The sequence below is a fragment of the Podarcis erhardii genome, assembly GCF_964252035.2.
Source record: "Podarcis erhardii genome assembly, chromosome: Z".
NCBI lineage: Eukaryota > Metazoa > Chordata > Lepidosauria > Squamata > Lacertidae > Podarcis > Podarcis erhardii.
The window spans coordinates 48,707,031-48,729,128 of NC_138504.1; the positions used below are offsets into that span (position 1 = coordinate 48,707,031).

Below are 22,098 nucleotides of genomic sequence, written 5' to 3' on the forward strand. Positions count from 1 at the left end.
AACTAAATCCTTCAAAGACAGAGGTCCTATGGCTGGTTCGGGATGGCATGGGGATGAGGGACCAACTCCCTTCTCTTGCGGGGGCCCAATTAGTGCCATTGCCTTCCGTTAAGAGTTTGGGTGTAATCCTTGACGCCTCCCTTTCCATGGAGGCGCAGGTCACAGCAACAGCCAAGGCGACATTTTCCCACCTTTGCCACATCAAGCAGTTGGTCCCTTACCTTTCCCGCCCCGACCTGGCCACAGTGATCCATGCGCCGGTAACCTCCAGGCTTGACTACTGTAATTCGCTCTACGTGGGGCTGCCCTTGAAGCTGTCCCAGAAACTCCAGCGGGTGCAGAATGCTGCAGCGAGGCTCCTCACAGGTTCTCTGCCATGGGAGCATATTCACCCAGTGCTTTACCAGCTGCACTGGCTCCCGGTGGAATACAGGGTCAGATTTATGGTGCTGGATTTGACCTTTAAAGCCCTTCACGGCCTAGGACCCTCGTACCTACGGGACCGCCTCTCCTGGTATGCCCCACGGAGAGCTTCAAGCAACACCCTAAGGTCCCGGGCACTAAGGAAGTCAGATTAGCCTCAACCAGAGCCAGGGCCTTTTCAACACTGGCTCCGGCCTGGTGGAACGATCTGCCTCATGAGACCAGGGCCCTGCGGGATCTGATTTCTTTCCGCAGGGCCTATAAGACAGAGTTGTTCTGCCTGGCCTTTGGCTTGGAGTCAATTTGATTCCCTTCCCCTCTTTCTTCTTTCTTTTTTCCTTTTCCTTTCTCCTCCTGCAATGAGGCTGTATTTTAATATTTTAATGTTTCAACATTTTAATTGTTGTATTTTAATCTTGTTTTTAAGTTGTATTCATTCAACTTGTTTTTATTATTGCTTGTTAGCAGCCCTGAGCCCGGCCTTGGCTGGGGAGGGCGGGGTATAAATAATAATAATAATAATAATAATAATAATAATAATAATAATAATTATCATCATCATCATCATCTGATTCCATCTTGCATGGGGTGGGGTATGTTCCAGGGATGGCACATAAATGTGTTTACTCAAACTGATCCCATGCTTGCATCACTCCAGAGGTTGCACACAAGTGAGCAAGGCACAGTGAGGAGGCTTTGCTGGGAAAACCTGGCACACACAAAAAACCCCAAACTTTTCAGCTCTCCAGCTTGAATACATTTAATTTGCTCAATTCCAAGAGGCTATCTTCCAACCTGTCTGAAAGAATGCAAGCTAACTGCACACAAGATGTGATCTTACTGTGCTGTGTCCTCCTGGGAGGCGAAGGACTGACTCAGAGGCAGATCTGTAAAATTCATTGCCTCCATCTCCACCTAGGGAATCTCCCCCACCCCCTCATGTTTATATTGTTGTACAGTGCTTCAATGGCTTCAGTCTGTGAATCAGTTTATAAATATGTGAAATGAATCTAAAAAGATTAATCAACCCCATGTGGCCTGTGCGCTAATGCTGCTCTTTAAAACCCAATGTATTCTAAGTGGGACAGCAGGGCCCTCTTGTGGACCAAAGCAGGACATTTCTGCAGAAACTTTGGTTGTCCCAAGTGAAATCCACATCAAAGCAGGTGCCCTCAGTACCAACTTTTAAAAGCCCGATGAAAACTTTTTTTTTATTCCACCAGGCTTATGCAGGAAATACCACTCCATAAATGGTTGACTGATGTGTGTTTTTAACACACATTTTTGCTTCAAAATGGCTTTTACTTTTTTTCTAAAGCTTTTATTGTGTGTGGTTTTAATCTTTTCAATGTTGTAAACCACTTTGATATGTTTTGTGATTTAGCAGTATATAAATACTTTTATTAATAAATAATAATGAATGCTCTTAGGTGAGAAGTCACACAGCCCACTCTTGCTGTCTTGGGACCATTTGTAGATTGTAAGCCCCTTGGGACAGAGACCTGCACTATCATTATTATTTGTAAGGCACCCTGCATGTGATTTTTGTTGTTTAGTTGCGTCTGACTCTTCGTGACCCCATGGACCAGAACACGCCAGGCACTCCTGTCTTCCACTGCCTCCCACAGTTTGGTCAAACTCATGTTTGTGGCTTCGAGAACACTGTCCAACCATCTCGTCCTCTGTCGTCCCCTTCTCCTTGCGCCCTCCATCTTTCCCAACATCAGGGTCTTTTCCAGGGAGTCTTCTCTTCTCATGAGGTGGCCAAAGTACTGGAGCCTCAGCTTCAGGATCTGTCCTTCCAGTGAGCACTCAGGGCTGATTTCCTTAAGAATGGATCGGTTTGTTCTTCTTGCAGTCCATGGGACTCTCAAGAGTCTCCTCCAGCACCAGAATTCAAAAGCATCAATTAGCATGATAAATAAGAGTAACAACAACAGTCACAACAACAGCAGCAGTAGTAATGGTTTCAGGCTCATTTCAGCTTTTATTTGGGAGGAAAAAGGAACCAACAATCCTCCATGGTCACAGAACAAGTGTACATATACATACATGAAGAACTTCAGACAAGTTACCGGTACAAAAATGCTACATACAAAAATGGCATACAAGTGTTCAGATGTAAACCTATTTGGGGAGGGTAAACATATTTGAAGAGTGGAGTCACATAGCATCTTAACCACAGCCTGGATAGCTTGGGTGCTTAGAACATGGTGGTGATAATGCCAAGGTTGCAGGTTCGATCCCCGTATGAAATAACTGCATATTCCTGCATTGCAGGGGGCTGGATTAGATGATACTCAGGGTCCCTTCCAACTCTACAATTCTGATTATGGGGGGTGGGGTGCTCTTTGCAGAGACATCCCAAGTCAAAACAGCAGTGGCAAAAAGTGGACGGGATTCCCCCAGTGTTAGTAAAGGTAAAGGTAAAGGGACCCCTGACCATTAGGTCCAGTCGTGACCGGCTCTGGGGTTGCGGTGCTCATCTCGCTTTACTGGCCGAGAGAGCCAGCATTTGTCTGCAGACAACTTCCGGGTTATGTGGCCAGCATGACTAAGCCGCTTCTGGCGAACCAAAGCAACACACAGAAACACCGTTTACCTTCCCGCAAGAGCGGTACCTATTTATTGCACTTGACATGCTTTTGAACTGCTAGGTTGGCAGGAGCAGGGACCAAGCAACGGGAGCTCACCCCCTTGTGGGGATTCGAACCGTTGACCTTCTGATCGGCATGTTCTAGGCTCTGTGGTTTAACCCACAGCGCCACCCATGTCCCTCCCCCAGCGTTACATGTCCACAAAACCCACTGTAGCTGTCATCGGTTTTCTGCCATTGGTGGACGATCAGTGATGTCACAGCATGTCTGTGGACATTCTATTTGGAGTGTGACAGATATTGGGTAAGTCTGCCAATATTCAGCTTCTCGTTTTGCCAGGCTTCCATTCCACATTAGCTAGCAATTTAAAGAAAAGGTTATCATGGAAACTCACCTGCCTTTCAGTTTGAGTGCCTCCCACTATCGATTCAAATGACAAGAAATGAGATTCCGACTCAAGATCAGGAATAACTTTTTGACGGAAAGAGCTGTTTGACAGTGGAACAGACTTCCACAAGAACTGGTGGGCTCTCCTTCTTCGGATGTTTTTAAGCAGAGATTGGATGACACTCTTTTCTGGATGCTTCAGTTGAGATTCCTGCATTGCAGGGGGTTGAGCTAGATGATCTTTGGGATCCCTCCCAACCCTTAGGATTCTATAGATGCTTTTATGCAATTTTACTTAATATCTACACATTTTTGCAGAGCAATTTCCCCCCAATATAATGCATCTTTTGTATGTTATTTTCACTAATAAGTGCATTTCTTTGTACACTTCTTCTCGCTGTGTGCTTCTTTGTAGGCATTCCTCAGCTGGAGAACTGCGCTTTGCAAAATTGAGAGAATTTAAGAGTTTCGAAAGATAGCTATGTTTTGTACACAGAATTATATAGTTGGAAGGGACCCAAAGGGTCATTTGGTCCAACCTCCTGCAAAGAGTTGGTTAAAATAACCAGCAACATAAAATAAGCCTACTCCATCTATGTCCTGGAGAATTCCAGGCTTGCTTGAAAACCTCCAACCACCTGATATGAAATGAGAAGTCTATTAGCTGCAACAGCTCAAACAATCCTCTCGCATAAGAGGCGGTATAATCCCCAATGTCGTCTGCTTGGCCTTTGCTGTGACTCTTACGAAAACAGGCACAGGTTTAGGAAGGGGGTTCGGAGGTTTGCCCAAATCCCAGCCACAGCAAAGGAGGAAAGAGCACTCTACGTGAACTCAGGAGTACTCTCCTCTTAAGCCAAAGAAAAATATCACTCCTGACAACTGAGCCAAAAAGAAGGACTTCATTTCTGGGCCTGAATCTCACTTTTGGAACAGTTTCCAGGGTTCAGCCACTGGCGTAGCGTGGTGGTGGTGGTGGGGCTGTTTCCCCAGGCACATTTTTGGGAGGAGGCATGACCAGGTGCCCCCACAACAGGCTCCCACTGGAGCCTGGCTCCAGTGTGCACCCAGCTTAAAGCTCTGCTCCCGGGTCAGGACTAACCCAGGGGTGGAGAAGAGAAGAATCAGCAAGCCGCAGAGGGCTTCCTTCATCCCAGGCCCCCTTGGGGGGGGGTGTGCCCCACACAAACATCCTGGGGTGGGTGTGTGAATGCTTACATTCTGCCGCTGGGTCCAGCATGGAGTACATACCGTTCCCCCAATGTAGAATGCTTGTCAATGAGTTGCAGATATCCTAAAGATAAATACCATTAATCTCCTTTCTCACGTCAAGGAAGAGACTTCTAACCATGGGAAACGGGTCGGACCATCAATACTGGAGTGAAAGCCCCAATTCCCCATCCACACTCAGTGGAATGGCGTCGTAGGGCAGGAGTTAAAATAAAAACACCAAACACCACCGGCATTTCCGGGGGGGTGGGGTGGGGTGGAACAGCAGCTAATCCAAATCTGGATCCTGGAATGGGTTGGGCTGGAGCAATGCAGGCCTGCACATCGACGCTCCTTTCCCCAACCGTCAAGAGAGTAAATTGCACCCAATGTCATGATTTCAGGCCTTGGCCACAAGGTAAAAGGGATCCAAGGCCAAATGGCGCAGAGATGAGGTGTAAGTCGCCACCTTGTTTACGGCTGCACAGGATCCTGCAAGATGCTTGCAGCCAGGGCTGGTGGCTCCCTGCAGCCCTGCACAATGTCCAAAGATGGTCTTAGATGAAGGTGGAGTCCAGCAGGTTGCTTTCGTGGTGGCTGTGGGCACGCGCTTCAAACAGCTGCTTGATCAGAGCAGACTTCTCCAGCTCCAGCTGGGTGATCCGCTCACTCTTGTCTGTCACCTCCTGCGGGGTAAAGGCAGAGTTAAGGCCGCCACATGGCTGGGGACAGGTGAAATCTGTAATAACTGAATGGGCCAGGGATGTGGGGCACAATATTATGATGGTGGACTGGGAGAGATTGTGGAAAAAAGGAATTAAATTCACAACATGTAGTGTATTAAGAGAAAATTTGATGAAAATGATGTATAGATGGTACTTAACACCAGTGAAGTTAGCAAAAATGTATCATACTCATGATAATAAATGCTGGAAATGTATGGAAAAAGAAGGAACCTTTTACCACATGTGGTGGACGTCCCCCAAGCTAAAAGACTTCTGGGAAAGGATTTATAATGAATTAAAAAAGTGTTGAAAAACACATTTATTAAAAAACCAGAAGCCTTTTTACTTGGTATAGTGGGGGGTGAAATCTCCAAAAGGGATATTACTGTTTTTCTGTATGCCACAACAGCTGTAAGAATATTACTAGCAAAGAATTGGAAGAAAGAAACAAGATTTACCAACTATCGAAAATGGCAGATGATGATGATGGACTACAGTGGTGCCCCGCAAGACGAATGTCTCGCTAAACGAAAAACCCGCAAGACGAAAGAGCGCCCCTCGCGCGGGGCAGCAGGCTGCTATCCGCAGCTTGGAGAGCCCTGCGGGGAAGTCCTGCAGGGCTCCCCAAGCTGTAGATGTCTGCCCCTCGTGTGGGGCAGCAGGCTGCTATCCACAGCTTGGAGAGGCCTGCGGGGAAGTCCTGCAGGGCTCCCCAAGCTGCAGATGTCTGCCCCGCGCGAGGGGCGCTCTGCTTAAGAGCGCCCCTCGTGCGGGGCAGCAGGCTGCTATCCGCAGCTTGGAGAGCCCTGCGGGGAAGTCCTGCAGGGCTCCCCAAGCTGCGAATGTCTGCCCCGCAGCCTAGGCAGCCCTGCAGGAACTCTTCTGAAGGCTGGCGGCGGGAGAAGGGCTTTTCTTCCCACCGCCAGCCTTCAGAAGGCTGTTCTGAAGGCTGGCGGTGGGGAGAAAAGTCCTTCTCCCCCCCCCCCACCAGCCTTCAGAAGAGGTCCGGGGACAGACTGTCTCCGGACCTGGTCTGAAGGCGGTCTCCCTAGGAACGCATTAATTGATTTTCAATGCATTCCTATGGGAAACCGTGCTTCGCAAGACGAAAAACTCGCAAGAAGAAAAAACTTGTGGAACGAATTAATTTCGTCTTGCGAGGCACCACTGTATATGAAACTTGCCGAACTGACTGGGAGACTCCGAGACCAGAGAGAAGAGACGGTGGAAGAAGATTGGAAGAACAGTGGTGCCTCGCAAGACGAAATTAATCTGTTCCGTGAGGCTCTTCGTATAGCGGTTTTTTCGTCTTGCGAAGCAAGCCCATTGACAGCTTAGTGGTTTAGCGCTATTAGCGGTTTAGCGGCTTTTAGCGGATCAGCTGATAAGCGGCTTATCAGCGGATCAGCTGATAAGCGGCTTAGCGGCTTAGGAAAAGGGGGGGAAGGGGGGAAACCCGCAGGAACTCGCAAGACATTTTGTCTTACGAAGCAAGCCCATAGGGAAATTCGTTTTGTGAAGCGCCTCCAAAACGGAAAACCCTTTCGTCTAGCGGGTTTTCCGTCTTGCGAGGCGTTCGTCTTGCGGGGCACCACTGAAGTTTAAAGAATATTTGAAAAAATATGTTAATATTTAAATCTTAGAATAGCTTTGGAAGTTGATATAGGCTGTAGGGTTAGAAGTAGAAGAAAGTGTATTTTAAAACAGTATTATATGTAAGGGATAAAATGTGAAGATTTTTATGGTAAAAGTAAGTGTGATAAAAAAATGGTTATAAATTATGATATAGGTTGCTAAAGATGAGGTAAAATGAAAATCAGATGGGGGGACTTGGGGAAGCTCACCTAACAATGTTTAGGGGGAAAAAATGATAAGATAAGAATTCGTTTGTATTGTTTGTTTTTTCTGTTTGTGTTGTTTATTTGTGTTATAAAATGAATAAAAAATTTTGAAGGGAAAAAAAACATGGCTGGGGACAGGTGGGCTGGCAGTGACTCAAACGGACTGGCACTTAATAGCAGACTCACCATGGTGAGGAGACGGTTCTGCTCCTTCAACATGTTGAAGGCCTGCTGAGATCCGACGAGAGGAGGGGAGGTCGTGAGCGCAGAGGGTGGAGCATGCCCCATTGCAAAACTGGGGTTCAGTGGCTAGAGACAAAGAAAAGCGGTTTGTCCCAGGGCTGCACGTGATTTACACACTCTCTCAAAAAGACAAACCACCACCATTTTCTTAATGCACTTCATCCCTCATTCTCACACACGAGAAAGTCTTTAGGTGACTCCTTGATCTGTCAGGGACTACTTAGCTGTGATTCCTGCATTGTAGAGGGTTGGACTACATGTCCTCTGTACAATTCTATGACTGTACAATTCTATGACTGACACCTGACCAAAGGACTCCTGACCATTAGGTCCACTCGTGACCGACTCTGGGGTTGCGGCGCTCATCTCGCTTTACTGGCCGAGGGAACCGGCGTATAGCTTCCGGGTCATGTGGCCAGCAGGACTAAGCCGCTTCTGGCGAACCAGAGCAGCACACGGAAACACCATTTACCTTCCCGCTGGAGTGGTACCTATTTATCTACTTGCATTTCATGCTTTTGGACTGCTAGGTTGGCAGGTGCAGGGACCGAGCAATGGGAGCGCATCCTGTCGTGGGGATTCGAACCGCCAACCTTCTGATCAGCAACTCCTAGGCTCTATAGTTTAACCCACAGTGCCACCCATGTCTAACTAACACAGAGCACAGTTAAACTGTGGAACTCCCTCCCACAAGAGGCAGTGATGGCTGTCAACCTAGATGGCTTTAAAAGAGGATTGGACAAATGCATGGGTGAGACTGAGCTATCGATGGCTACTAACCATGGCAGCTATGCTTTGCTTCCACAGTCACTGGAAGCCACATGGCCCAGAGGGTGCTCTTATGCCTGGGTCCAGATTGAGGGTTCCCACAACAGAAAAGGCCCTCTCCTTTGTTGTCACCCGGTGGGGAGCACTCTGAATGCCCCCAGTGATGTTTGCTAGAGCATTAAACCGCCAATGAATTTGGGATGTGGAACTGCAATGCCACGTGAGCGAGATGAATAAACCCCCAGCAATAAAAGTTAATGGGAGAGGATTTACCCCAGCAAATTATTTGTCAGAATTACAAATACCCAAATATAGACGGTCATTTACCCTCACTAGATTCAACGTGCTGCCATCTGCCTTATTGCAGGGCAGATTCAAGGGTAAACCATACGTGGAACGAGTCTGCCCCGTGGCTTGATGGAGGTAGAAACTGTCTCTCATGTCTTGTTACAGGGCCGTTTCTACAGGGATATATGCTCGGTATTTATCACTCTTGTTATACAAAAATCTCCAAATGGGTTCAATGTCTAAAACTCTTGGTAAAGGACAAGGATCTGGAGATTACGCTAAGGGTGGCCAAATTCTGTGCGACTGCCATAAAACTTATTTATTATTTCACTAATTCAACTTAAAAGGTGAAACTAGTGTATGAGATCGACTCATGACACGCAAAGTGAGATGTGCTTCTACTTCTCAGAGTAGAATTGATTTGCAGTCCTTGTTTTGCTGATTTCCTTGAATATTCTAATTTTCTGAGATGGTTAATTTGGGGTTTTCATAAGCTGTACGCCGTGATCATCGCAATGATAACAAATCAAGGCTTGACATATCTCGCTTTGCATGTCACGAGTCTATCTCATATATTAGTTTCACCTTTCAAGTTGGATTACGGAAATAAAGGAACTTTTCCACGATATTCTAATTTTTTGAGTTTGTCCCAGTCAGATCTTTAACTCCAGAGAGAATCAATTTGCAGAAGTAGTACAATGCAGCCCTAACACATCACTGATCAGTTAAGAACCACTAAATCTCTTTATAATGGCCCAGTATTTCTACATGGACAGCACTCAAAAATTCAGCCACTATTAAGGTAATTTGATCATTCCTGTCCGAGAGCAGGTCCTGAACAGGAATGATCCAAAGAGATTTAGTGGTTCTTAACTGATCAGTGATGTGTTAGGGTTGCATTGTACTACTTCTGCAAATTGATTCTCTCTGGAGTTAAAGATCTGACTGGGACAAACCTTGTTATGTTGAGCTTGTATTTTGCACAATTTATATACGGTGTCTGTTTGATAATGTGTGGTTTGCTATGCCTAATAAAGGATATTAATTAATTAAAGAGCCCCGCTGTGTCAGGCCAATGGCCCATCTGGTCCAGCACCCTCTTCTCACAGTGGCCAACCAGATCCCCCCCCCCATGGGAAACCTGCAAGGAGGACCTAAGCACAAGAGCATTCTCCTCTCCTGTAGCTTCTGGTGTTCAGAAGCATTGCGGCCTCAGAGTATGAAGGCAGAGTATACCCCTCATGGTTAGTAGCCTCTGCTAGCCCACTCAGGACCTAACAACTCCCACCACTCCCACTTCCTTGGCCCTTCTCCATACCGCAGCTCTCACCTTTGCTGAAAGAGACAATAGCTCACTGAGGTAGTGATTCAGCGCTTGCAGTTTGAGGAGGAGATGGTGGCTCAGAGTGCCCTCTGCGAACAAGTCCTGTGTGAGACAAAGCCGGGGGGGGATGGGGGGGAGAAATCAATATAAGAGAGCAGCCAGGCCAGCTGTCAACCCATAGGAGCACTCCACCATAGCTCCTTCATGCCTGCAGCCAGCACCCCCAGATAGCTAATAATAATAATAATAATAATAATAATAATAATAATAATAATAATAATTTATTTATACCCTGCCCTTTCCCGTTCAGAAAACTCAGGGCGGCTAACAACAAATTTAAAACACTTAATTATAAAAGCAGTAGAAAATACAGTAGAAAAACATAAATAACAATAAAATTCAAAAATCAATTTAGGGGAAATGAGCATTCGATAATCCCCAGGGCTAGCTGGCTGAATTGGTCCTACTTGGGCCATCGAGGAGGCCAGGGGAGAATTACCCGTGGGGTCTCAGAGCGGGTGATCTTCATAAAAGGGGAGGGGGAGGGAAGAGAAGGGAAATAAAAGATCAGGCTGAATTCAAATTAAAGGCCAGGCGGAATAGCTCTGTCTTACAGGCCCGACGGAAGGAGGTTAAATCCTGAAGGGCCCTAGTCTCATGGGGCAGAGCATTCCACCAGGTCGGAGCCATCACTGAAAAGGCCCTGGCCCTGGTGGAGGATAGTCTGACTTCCTTAGGGCCTGGGACCTCTAAACTATGGTCATCCATGGACCTTAAGGTCCTCTGCGGGGCAGACCGGGAGAGGCGGTCCCATAGATACGAGGGCCCTAAGCCACAAAGGGAAATGCAAAAAAGGACACACCGACTCATCATCAGGAGGAATTTTCTGACGATAAGAGCTGTGTGACCGTTCCACATGGTCTGGAAGTTGTGCTCTCCTTCCTTGGAGAGCAAGCGAGGAAACTCGCTTAAAAAACCAAAAACAACCCAGCAGCAACCTGTTACTCACCATGTGAACTCTGCCGCTGCCCAGCTGCTTCTGGCGTTGCTGGAGAGCATGGAGCTGCTGGTGGTACCACTCGCGCACTTTCTCCACCAACTCCAGCCCTTGCAGCAGCAAGTCCTTCTCCTTCTCCAGCTCCTTCAGCTGCTTCAGCTGCCAAGACACAAACCCCAGGCACAGTCAGTGAGTCCTTGCGCACAAAAAAGGCCACCATAGTAGGACTGGCGGGGAGGGGGGAGGAAACATCTTGTACATAGTCCCTACTGGGTGTGACCTTGGGCCAGTTACTGCCTCTCAGCCTAACCTACCTCGCAGGTTTGTCACGGGGATTAAATGAGATGGGAAGAACCACAATACGATACAATAATCTTTATTGTCATTGTCCCATACAGAACCACAAAACTGAAAAAATCTACATCAGACTTTCAAAAACCAACAAGCCTGCTATCCCAGCCTGGTTAACCCCCTAAAAACTCTGATACCCCATAATTAAATACACCCACAGAGACTACCTTAAAAGGTAAAGGGACCCCTGACCGTTAGGTCCAGTCGTGACTGACTCTGGGGTTGCGGCGCTCATCTCGCTTTATTGGCCAAGGGAGCCAGCGTACAGCTTCCGGGTCATGTGGCCAGCATGACTAAGCCGCTTCTGGCGAACTAGAGTAGCGCACGGAAACACCGTTTACCTTCCCGCCGGAGTGGTACCTATTTATCTACTTGCACTTTGACGTGCTTTGGAACGGCTAGCTTGGCAGGAGCAGGGACCGAGCAACAGGAGCTTACCCCGTCACAGGGATTCAAACCACCAACCTTCTGATCGGCAAGTCCTAGGCTTTGTGGTTTAACCCACAGTGCAACCCACATCCCTTACACTGCGTTTAAAACCAAAATCGCATTTGGATAGAAACTGTTTCTCAGGCGGCTAGTCCTAGTCCACACATGCTGCCTTGAGCTCCTTGGAGAAAAAGCTGGGATATAAATGCATTAAAATAAAAAATAATTAAAAGGGGTTCATCTTCGATTTCTCTTTCCCCTCTTATTCCCGTTCCAGAATAATTTCCGAGGTGGACTCCATTTTTTAAAAAAATAATATTTATTAAAGTTTTAAAAGTTACAGAAGGAAAAAGTAAAAATACCACATTAAACAAAAATAAAACAACACATCACAATATAAAGAAACAGAGAAATAAAATCCATTAAACAAAAACAAAAAACAAAAACAAAAAACAAAGAAAAATACAGTAAATCTTCTCATTACTTATCTTTCATTAGCTTATTTCCTTGACCTCCTCACACCTCCTTTTTTTGTATTCTAAATCAATTATCCTTTTCAGCAAATCCTTTCCCTCTTTTAAAATTTTAGTCCTGTAATTTATCTTAATATAATGTAACTTTATTTTTCCTCCTTTCACCATTAACAGTCAGTTATTCCCAACTTTATATCATTCCTGCTAAAATCATATAATATTATTCCAACATGCTTCTAACAATTATTAATTTTACAATGTTTCTGTAGATAGTCTTTAAATTTCTTCCAATCTTCCTCCACCGACTCTTCTCCCTGGTCTCGGATTCTGCCAGTCATTTCCGCCAGTTCCATGTAGTCCATCACCTTCATCTGCCATTCTTCCCGGGTGGGTAAATCTTGTGTCTTCCAGTACTTTGCAATGAGTATTCTTGCTGATGTTGTGGCATACATAAAGAAAGTTCTGTCCTTCTTTGGCACCAATTGGCTGACCATGCCCAGGAGAAAGGCCTCTGGTTTCTTCAGAAAAGTATACTTAAATACCTTTTTCATTTCATTATAGATCATCTCCCAGAAAGTCTTAATCCTTGGGCACGTCCACCAAAGGTGAAAGAATGTACCTTCGGTCTCTTTACATTTCCAACATTTATTATCGGGCAGATGATATATTTTTGCAAGCTTGACTGGTGTCATGTACCACCTGTATATCATTTTCATTATATTCTGTGGTCCATAACTGTTCCCAGTCAGCCATCATAATATTATGTCCAACGTCTTGTGCCCATTTAATCATAACAGATTTCACCGTTTCATCCTGAGTGTTCCATTTCAACAGCAAGTTATACATTCTTGACAAATTTTTAATTTTAGGATCTAACAATTCTGTTTCCAATTTTGATTTTTCCACCTGGAAGCCAATTTTTTTGTCCAAATTATAAGCCCCCATTATCTGATAATAATGAAGCCAGTCTCGCACTCTATTTTTTAATTTTTCAAAACTTTGCAGTTTTAATCTGTCTCCCTCTTGTTCCAAAATTTCCCAATATTTCGGCCATTTGGCCTCCATATTGAGCTGTTTCCGAGCCTTTGCCTAAGCCACACATCTCAGAACTTGGTAACAAGTCTTGGTTTGTTACTTCTGGGGTTTTTCCTGCACCAGCCAGCACCCCACAGTGACCCCTAGCCTTTTCATGTTTTGTTTTCCACGTTGAGTTTCCATTCTGGAGGAAAGAGAAATGCAACGACACACAAACAGCAGCCGCCACTCAATCAAGTCCCATCTTTTTCAGCTAAAAACTTTGTGGGGCCATGGGTTCCACATTTAACAGTCCCTACTCTTGGCTTCCAATCATCTTCCAAAGACTCAAGTTGAGCAGAGCCTGTGTCTAGCGCAGGAAAAACCATACCTCCGAACTTGCTCTAAAGTGCTCTTCTCCCAACACTCACTGTCACCTGCCTTCCACATATTCAGCTTGAAACAAATTTAAAAACATGAGGACTACAAGCTTGGTTTTTAAATGAAAACAGGAAAGCCGCCTTCCTCCTGCCCCATGAAGTGCTGCATTGAACGCTGTGCTGCTCTGTTCCCTCACATCGCATGCATGCATACACCATGATATCTAGCAGCCTTTATTTTTAGAGGTTACCTACACCCTTTGCCAATGTAGATGCTGTAATCCTAAGCACCTGGAGGGAGTCATTCCACAGTCCTTCAGGAGAGGTAGACCACACCCTTCGGCCAGCAGGACTTCCCAGGTTCAATTTCTGGTTGAAGATCTAGTAGAAATTGATGGCAAAGCCTGGAACCCTGGTAAGCCAGTGCCAGCAAGGGAACCCAGAGCTGGGTGGCTGAACAGTGCATGACTCGCATAATGCAGATCATAAAGTCTGCCTTGCATGCAAAGGACTGCAGTTTCAGATCTGCTGCCAGTCAGTGTAGGTAATATTGAGGTAGGTGGACCAACAGCCTGACTCAGAATAAGGCAGCCTCCTGCGCTCCTGATCCTTTATCCATAAACCCCCTCCCTCCCTCCTTCTGCCATCCTGTCCCCCAAATCCAGAACCGATACCAGAAAACCCTCAAGGCAGCAACCCCAGATTACAATGATTTTCAAATGATTTGCATGCACGTAGGGTGAAGCACCCGCCTTCCCAAACCCACATGAGGTAGGACATACCCACAGGAAAAAGTCCAGAGCTTTGGGACTGTGGAGGCTGCTGACCAGAGGCACGGCGAGGGTGCTGTACGCAGCCTGAGCCCTCATCCAGCTTGGTCAGCCACCGGCAGCAGAATGGCCTCCTCGGGTGGAGGTGGGGGTGATTGCCATGGTGACGGGGGGGAGGGAGGGTAGAAAAGGCCAGCATCTCCAAAGCTGGCAAGGGAGCATCGAGCCTGCAGCTGATCGAAGGTTCCCCGGGGGTGTGGAAGGGAAGAGAAGATGGGGGCAGGGAAGGAGAACCAGCCACCTAAACAAGCCAGCGAGCGAAGCTGTCTCCCCCCCACCCCCACCCAATCAGCCTAGCTGCAATGAGCTATGAGGGACCCCACGAGGGAGATCAATGCGGATCAGAGCAAGGGATATGTATGTAAGCCTCCTGCTCCTTGGAAGCAAACAGCCATTAAACACGCAGAAGGCGCTCTCCAGATGGGGCGATTTGATGGAAGAGGGGTGAGAGGGCCCCCCCCTCAGAATCTGGGGCAAAGACAGGTCTCCAATCTTATTTTCATTCCCATGGGGTCAATATTGCCCCCTCTTAAAATCCACACATGTATTCAACTAGAGAGCAAAGAGAGGAACAGAGAGAGATTTGAACAGAAAACCCTATAACTGAGATTATCTCCCACTCCAGTTTATATGTCAGCCCCAAACAAATCCTTAGTTCAAAGCCCGGGTTCTGACAATTCTCCAGTGGAAGAGAGTTCCACAGATCTGAGGCTGCCATGAGGTTTGTTGACCAGGGGGCTCAGCATACCAGTGAGAAGGACAAGGCTTTATGTCAAAAGGTTGGGGTGGCGGGAGGGGGGGACCTTTCGCAGCCAGCAGCCTCATTATCTTTCTGCAGTAGATTTCGTTCTCGCCAGTCAGCACAGCTATCTCTAATTGAAGTCAACAGTAAGATAAAAACCAGGCCTCAAGCCATTTAGGACTTTATAAGCTTGCACTAAATTTTGAATTGGGTCTGGTAGCTCACCGTAAGCAAACACGGTACTTTCAGGACCAGTTACGCACAGTGCCAATTTACCAGCCTAGCAACTGCATTTTGCACAAGCTGCAGCCTCTGGACTGTCTTCAAAGGCAGCCCAGCATACAGCACAGTGCAGTAGTCCAGACAGGAGCAGTCAGGCTATCCCATCCCAGGAACAGCCACAGCTGACAAGTCAGCTAAGCCGGGCACAAGCACTCCTAGTCAAAGATACCACTTGAGACTCTAGGGACAAGATGGAATCCAACAGCTTCTCAGACTGTGAATGTGTTCTTCCAGGGTGCTGCAACCCTTCCCAGAACAGGCCATGCACCTAATTTCAGGACATAGGAACCTCCCACCTACAGCACTTCCATCTTATCAGGATTCAGTCTCAATGTACTGGCCCCCATCCAGTAAGTCACTGCTTACATCGTTTTCAGAGCTCCTCCAGGTGACAAGAGCAAGCCAGCAGTAATCACATCATTCAAACTGGAGTTGCCAAAAACACAACCTTCAAAGACATGGCAGAATGTCAGGCCTAACAAGCAGAGCATCTCATTCCCGGTAGGTCCTGCCCCCTGGATCAGTTGCCATGTCTGAAAATCCCTCCCTTCCCACAGCCTTCTGAGTCCCCTCCTCTCAGGGGCTTCCCCCCAGCAATCTGAGTTTGCACCTGTGGGCAGCCAACCTCTGCTCTGCCCTTTTCATGTCTCTTCTGGGTCTAGGAGACCAGAGGGGAGGGGAGCTTGTCACAGCAGGAGGGGGAGACCCCCTGGCTTCTTCACCCACCTGGGTTCTTGGCTTCCCTCCTCTCCAGCCTCTGCTTCTAGACTTCCCTCTGCCACAGACTCTCCCTGCTCACTAAACCCTGTTACTTCTTCAGCTTCCAAACCTTCTACTCCCAGTCTCCTTCTGCTTGTCTCTGCGACCACTCGTCATTGTCCCACCAACAATCTCCAGCCCCCGAGCCTTCTTTCCTTGGGGGTTTCCCAGCTGGTGCCTCCTACCATACTTCTGTGTCCAACCAATGCGTGACAAGAAAAGTCTCTCTTACCATGCTGTAGTCCACACCGTTGGTGATGGTGTGTCTTCTGTGCTCACCACGGCCTCTTGGCTGCCTCCGCACTTCTGCTACCAGCTTGGAGGTGCTCTCGTACTGAGCCTGTCCTGCCAGCTTTCGGATACCACCACTGCCACCTTTTGTTGCTGTAGATTGGAGAGAAGGGGAAGTGATCCAATTAAAGCCATCCTGGGTCTCCCCTCCCCCGCTCTCCAGACCAGGAGGAGAGAGGGGGGAATTATCAAGGACAAACTGCTTCTAGTTTATTTCTGCCTCACTCAAACTTTCTGTAAAATTTAGGGAAGTATGCCTGCAACCCTATAGCTACCTTTTTTATCATTTATTTCTCTCTATACAGTGGTACCTCGAGTTAAGAACTTAATTTGTTCCGAAGGTCCGTCCTTAACCTGAAACTGTTCTTAACCTGAAGCACCACTTTAGCTAATGGGGCCTCCCGCTGCCACCGCACGATTTCTGTTCTCATTCTGAAGCAAAGTTCTAAACCCGGGGTAATATTTCTGGGTTAGCAGAGTCTGTAACCTGAAGTGTATGTAACCTGAAGCATATGTAACCTGAGGTTCCACTGTACTGTATTTTCCAACAGTATGGCCACAGTAACTGCAGCATGAGGATGGAGCAGAACAGCAGGCAGGTGAGGACTGAAGGCAGGTGGCAGGCAGCCTAGGTGAGCAGCTGGAATAGGTGTGATGCTTAAAGGAAGGTGCTACAGAGAGCAGTTTGGTAAATGTGTGGGGAGGGGGCTTAGGCTGCAAACCCATACCCACTAATCCAGGGTCAGCAAACATTTTCAGCAGGGGGCTGGTTCATTGTCCCTCAGACCTTGTGGGGGCTGTACTATATTTTGGAAAAAAAAAAGACTGAACGAATTCCTAAGCCCCACAAATAACCCAGAGATGCATTTTAAATAAAAGCACACATTTTACTCATGTAAAAACACCAGGAAGGCCCCACAAATAACCCAGAGAGGCTTTTTAAATAAAAATACACATTCTACTCATGTAAAAACATGCTGATTCCCGGACCGTCCATGGGCTGGATTGAGAAGGCGATTGGGGTCGGATCTGGCCACCAGGGCCTTAGTTTGCCCACCCATGCACTAACCTCAAAGTAGCCCACTTTGGGGCAAATCACTATCTCTCCGCCTAGCTCACCTCACAGGGCTTTTGTGAATATAAAATGAAGGTAGTAGGTAGACTGTGCCTTAGGCTCCAGGAAATGCATTTGTCAGTAGGCAAGAAGCACAGGGTTGTGCAGTTAGGCAGCGATCCACCAAATAGCTATACTAGCAGGTAAGTATCATTGGACCCATGTATACATTCTGCAAGGTAAACATACATTACCCTCCTTTATTAATCTACATTCTTCTCCCATCTTTCCTCTACGGAGCCCAAAGTGGCACACAGAACTCTCCCTGCTACCTCAATCCTACCCTCCTCACAACAGCCCTGCAGGGTAGGCTAGGCTGAGATATCGCGCCCGCCACAGAGTCACCCATAGCCAAGTGGGGATTTTAATTGGGCTCTTCTCCATGGCCCGTCTGTTACCACCGCAACACCCACACCGGCTCTGTTAGGGCAGTTACTCAACGTGAAGATGGAAAGGGATTCCACACATGCTCAGAGGCACTTCTGTGCCCGCGAATTAAAAGTCATGGGTTCTCAGTCTTTGCCGGGAGGGCGAGACCCTTTAGCCTCCTGCGCCTCACCTGCTCTCTTGCATTCCGCCGGCGCGCTGGCGATCTTCTCCTGGGACCGGGAAGCGCACTCGCCGGCGCCGCGTCCGGACCCCCTCTCCGCTTCTCCTCTGCTTTTCGGAGCAGGGGCGCCGGGGCGCCCGGGGCCTTTGTTCGCGGGGCCCGGTGAGGTGCCTCCTTTGTCTGGGCTGAGGAGCGAGGATCTCAAGCCCAGCACGAACCGCTCGAAGGTGAGGTAGCCGCTGGCCGGGGCGGCTCGCCGCAGCCCTTCCAAGACGCCCCGGGGCAACTCCCCAGCTTCGCTCCCTTGCTGCAGCCACCGGGACTCGATCTCCCGCAAGTGCACGTAGCCTCGACGGCGGTCGTCCAAGATGTCGAAGAGGGTCCGCAGGCTGTGCAAGAAAGCCTGAGGCAGACCCTCGGTAGCGCTGCCGCCGGGCTGCGAGCGCCCATCACTTCCGCGCTCATGCGCCATCGCTGCTCCCGAAATTGCTACACAAAGTTCCGAAGGAACACAAAAGTTATCTTCCGAACGTTCCAAAGAGTTGGCTGGGACTCCGGTCTGTGACGTCAACGACACTGGCATCAAATCTTCCCGCTCATTGGCCGGCGGCTCAGCGCCCTGGAAGGGGATTGGCTGAGGCGCTTCGCGAGCTGGTTTGATTTCTTTGCCTCCACGCGTTCGATTGCCCCCCCCCTCCCTCAAGCAGCTTTAAAACGATACTTTTCTCCCTTTTCTACATTCTCTACAAAGAAGCAGAAATGGCCCCTTAGCTCCCCCAGGACTAGCCCCCGGCTGAGTGATCGGGACACTCAGACGCATGGCTTAAGAAACCTCTCCTGCTCCCGATCCTCAAAGCTACTGCTAACAGATCATTTAAAAATACTGACTTACGTATCAAACATTTAAGAATCAGATGCATAGAACAAGCACATAATAAAGCATAAAAATTGCTAAATGTGTTCATACAAGAATGAAAAGAACAAGCCCTGCCATACAAATGAGGGTCCCAGAGTTCTCTCTGCAAAAGGGGATGGATAGTTGTTGCGCCACCGCTGGGTGGGAAAGGGCTCTCAAAGTACCTAAAGAAGAGCCTACTGGATCAGGCCAGTGGCCCATCTAGCCCACATCCTGTTCTCACAGTAGCGGATCAGACGTCTGTTTTCTTCTCCCCCTAATGCCTCAACAAATGAAACGGATTTGTAAAAACGTTACATGGAAGAAGAAGAAGAAGAAAAAAAACGAGGCACTACACTTCTGTAAAACAAGAAAATCCTTAATAAAAAATATTTAAAAAAAAAAAAAAAACAAGAGCCCTCTGTCCCTATGGCTTCCAGCACTGGTATTCTGAAGCGTTGCTGCCTCCAGCTGTGCAGTCTGAGCATAGTTGTTATGACTAGCAGCCACTGATAAGCCTCTCCTCCTCCATGGATGTGTCCAACTCACTTTTAAAGCCATTCAGGTTAGAGGCCATTACTATCACTTGGGTGAATGAGTTCTGGAGTATATCTATGTGTGAAGAAATACTTTTATCTGTGCTAAATTTTCCAACATTCAGCTTCAAGAGAGAGTGAGAAAAACCTTTTTTATTTCCACTTTCTCCACACTATGCATAATTTTATATGCCTCTTTCACACCACCTCTTACTTGCCTTTTGTCGGATCAAAGAAGTCCCTAGCGCTGCTACATTTCCTCATTGGGCAGTCACTCCACCCGCTTGACAATTCCAGTTGCCCTTTTCTGACCGTTTCCCAACTCTACAATACAGTTGTACCTCGAGTTACATACGCTTCAGGTTACATACGCTTCAGGTTACAGACTCCACTAACCCAGAAATACTACCTCAGGTTAAGAACTTTGCTTCAGGATGAGAACAGAAATCGTGCTCTGGCGGCGCGGCGGGAGGCCCCACTAGCTAAAGTGGTGCTTCAGGTTAAGAATGTTGTTGTTGTTTAGTCGTGTCCGACTTTTCATGACCCCCTGGACCAGAGCATGCCAGGCACTTCTGTCTTCCACTGCCCCCCTCAGTTTGGTCAAACTCATGCTGGCACCTTCGAGAACACTGTCCCACCATCTCGTCCTCCATCGTCCCCTTCTCCTTGTGCCCTCCATCTTTCCCAGCATCAGGGTCTTTTCCAGGGAGTCTTCTCTTCTCATGAGGTGGCCAAAGTCTTGGAGCCTCAGCTTAAAGGATCTGTCCTTCTAGTGAGCACTCAGGTCTGATTTCCTTCAGAATGGAGAGGTTGGATCTTCTTGCAGTCCATGGGACTCTCAAGAGTCTCCTCCAGCACCATAATTCAAAAGCATCAATTCTTCGGTGATCAGCCTTCTTTATGGTCCAGCTCTCACTTCCATACATCACTAATGGGAAAACCATAGCTTTAACTATTAAGAATAGTTTCGGGTTAAGAACAGACCTCCAGAAGGAATTAAGTTCTTAACCTGAGGTACCACTGTATTCTTTTTGCAGTGAGGCCACCAGAACTGTACAGAGTTCAACTGTGGTCCACTAAAGTTTACACTATCATAGACGTGCTAGTCTTTAAGGTGTTAGCATAATTTTTTGCCAGAGATTTGTGTTGTGCTGGAAATCTAACCAAGGGAGGTCTGTAATGCCAGTTCGCTCTTCACTGCTCCACCCTGGAATCTCTTGCCTGTGAGACAGGGTGCCCCTTACTGAGACCCAAGACAGCCATCCTGGGGGAGCTGTCACCAAAAAGGTCACCTCCCGGCAGTTCCCTGCTCAGGGGAGGCTGGTCCACTAGGCAAATGGGGCCCTGTCCCACCAACGTCAATCCAGGGGAAGACCCCGGCTACCACCTTCCTCCTCCCTGATCTCAGTGTGGCCCTTGCAGAACTCAGCAGGAAGCAAAATGGTTTGAAAAGCAGACTTTGGCTATACCTGCCATTGGTTCTAGCCCACCTACTGTTGACCTCCTCCCTTATACCTTTCCAATTTCAATGTATGGTAGCCATTACTGGACACTCCTCCCCTGGCTGTCCAATTCCACTGGGTTGGTGGTTGCATTGGTTCTAGAAAAAGGTGGTGGTGGTGGGTAATTACAGAAAAAAACACAGCTGTGGAATTTTTTCTACCTCTCTCCCTCCTCATCACTCTTAATGAGACACCATGCAGTTGTGTAAGCTCCTCAAGGGACCTGGTTTTCGTTTTGCCTCTGCTGACTCCTGCAAAACAATTTATCTCCTACATTGATGCATTGATGCTGCTGTATAAACAATAATTAGCATTTGTAATAATTATTCTTTTAAGCCCTTTTAAAATGGGGGGGGGTATTGGGTTTGTGTGTTTTGATAATGTATTTTGTGGTTTTGTATTCTGATTTTATTCTGTGAATGGCCCAGAGACCTCTAGGTATAGATGGGGTGGTATATAAATTTAATAAATAATTTAAAATAATAAAAAAATTTTTATTAGGTTACTGAACTAACTTTCTGCCAGTGCAATCAAACAGCAACTTACAATTCAACAGGCACATAAGAAGAGCCTGTTCAGGCAAGTCAATGGCCGATTTAGTCCAGCATCCTGTCCTCACAGTGGCCAACCAGATGCCTGCAAAATCCTCAAGCAGGATCTGAACCAGTGTTTAAAATTCCCCATGCACCAGGCACATTTTGCTACTGGTTTTGCGACTATGCTGAGATTTCTGGGCATCATGTTGTTGACCACAGTTTAAAAACCTCCATCTTAGTCTAGGGTTACCAGACATCCCAGATCTGCAAATCTGTTCCCAGGAAATGTGGCAGCGGCAGCCTCAGCAGCCCAGAGCCAGCCTGTTAGTATAGTTGGCTCTGGCTGGCTTCAGGAGCTGCTCACTGCTGTGGCGCCCGCCATTTTTCCTCTCTGGAAGTCCCCATATGATGTGTCTTGTGCGCAACCCATCATACAGGGACTTCCGGAGAGGAAAAATGGTGGGCGCCACGGCAGCAAGCAGCTCCTGAAGCCAGCCAGAGCCAACTGCCAGAGCCAACTGCACTACCAGGCTGGCTCCAGGCTGCTGACTGCCAAAGGGGAAATGGGGACATCTGGTGGTACGGATCTCCTGCCCCCTTCCCCTTTGTTTT

At 47.6% G+C, this 22,098-nt stretch overlaps 1 protein-coding gene across 1 annotated transcript; it reads right to left on the reverse strand.

Annotated features, from left to right (window-relative positions):
* Nucleotides 1–3,063: 3,063 nt before the first annotated feature.
* Nucleotides 3,064–18,546, reverse strand: SAPCD2 (suppressor APC domain containing 2). The gene is made up of 6 exons (XM_081847729.1): nt 18,027–18,546; nt 16,295–16,446; nt 10,815–10,961; nt 9,812–9,907; nt 7,369–7,491; nt 3,064–5,302 (listed from the first exon to the last, which is right to left on the reverse strand). The coding sequence occupies exons 1-6, from the start codon at nt 18,487–18,489 to the stop codon at nt 5,174–5,176; spliced, it is 1,110 nt and encodes a 369-aa protein (XP_081703855.1). The 5' UTR covers nt 18,490–18,546; the 3' UTR covers nt 3,064–5,173.
* Nucleotides 18,547–22,098: the final 3,552 nt, after the last annotated feature.

Excerpts from the sequence above, each read along its gene's own strand:
- SAPCD2 (XM_081847729.1), bottom strand. The coding sequence starts at position 18,489 with ATGGCGCATGAGCGCGGAAGTGATGGGCGCTCGCAGCCCGGCGGCAGC. Across the intron at positions 9,908-10,814 it reads GCAGCGGCAGAGTTCACATG|GACTTGTTCGCAGAGGGCAC; the intron begins GTGAGTAACAGG and ends TGTCTCACACAG. Across the intron at positions 5,303-7,368 it reads AGAACCGTCTCCTCACCATG|GAGGTGACAGACAAGAGTGA; the intron begins GTGAGTCTGCTA and ends TTTACCCCGCAG.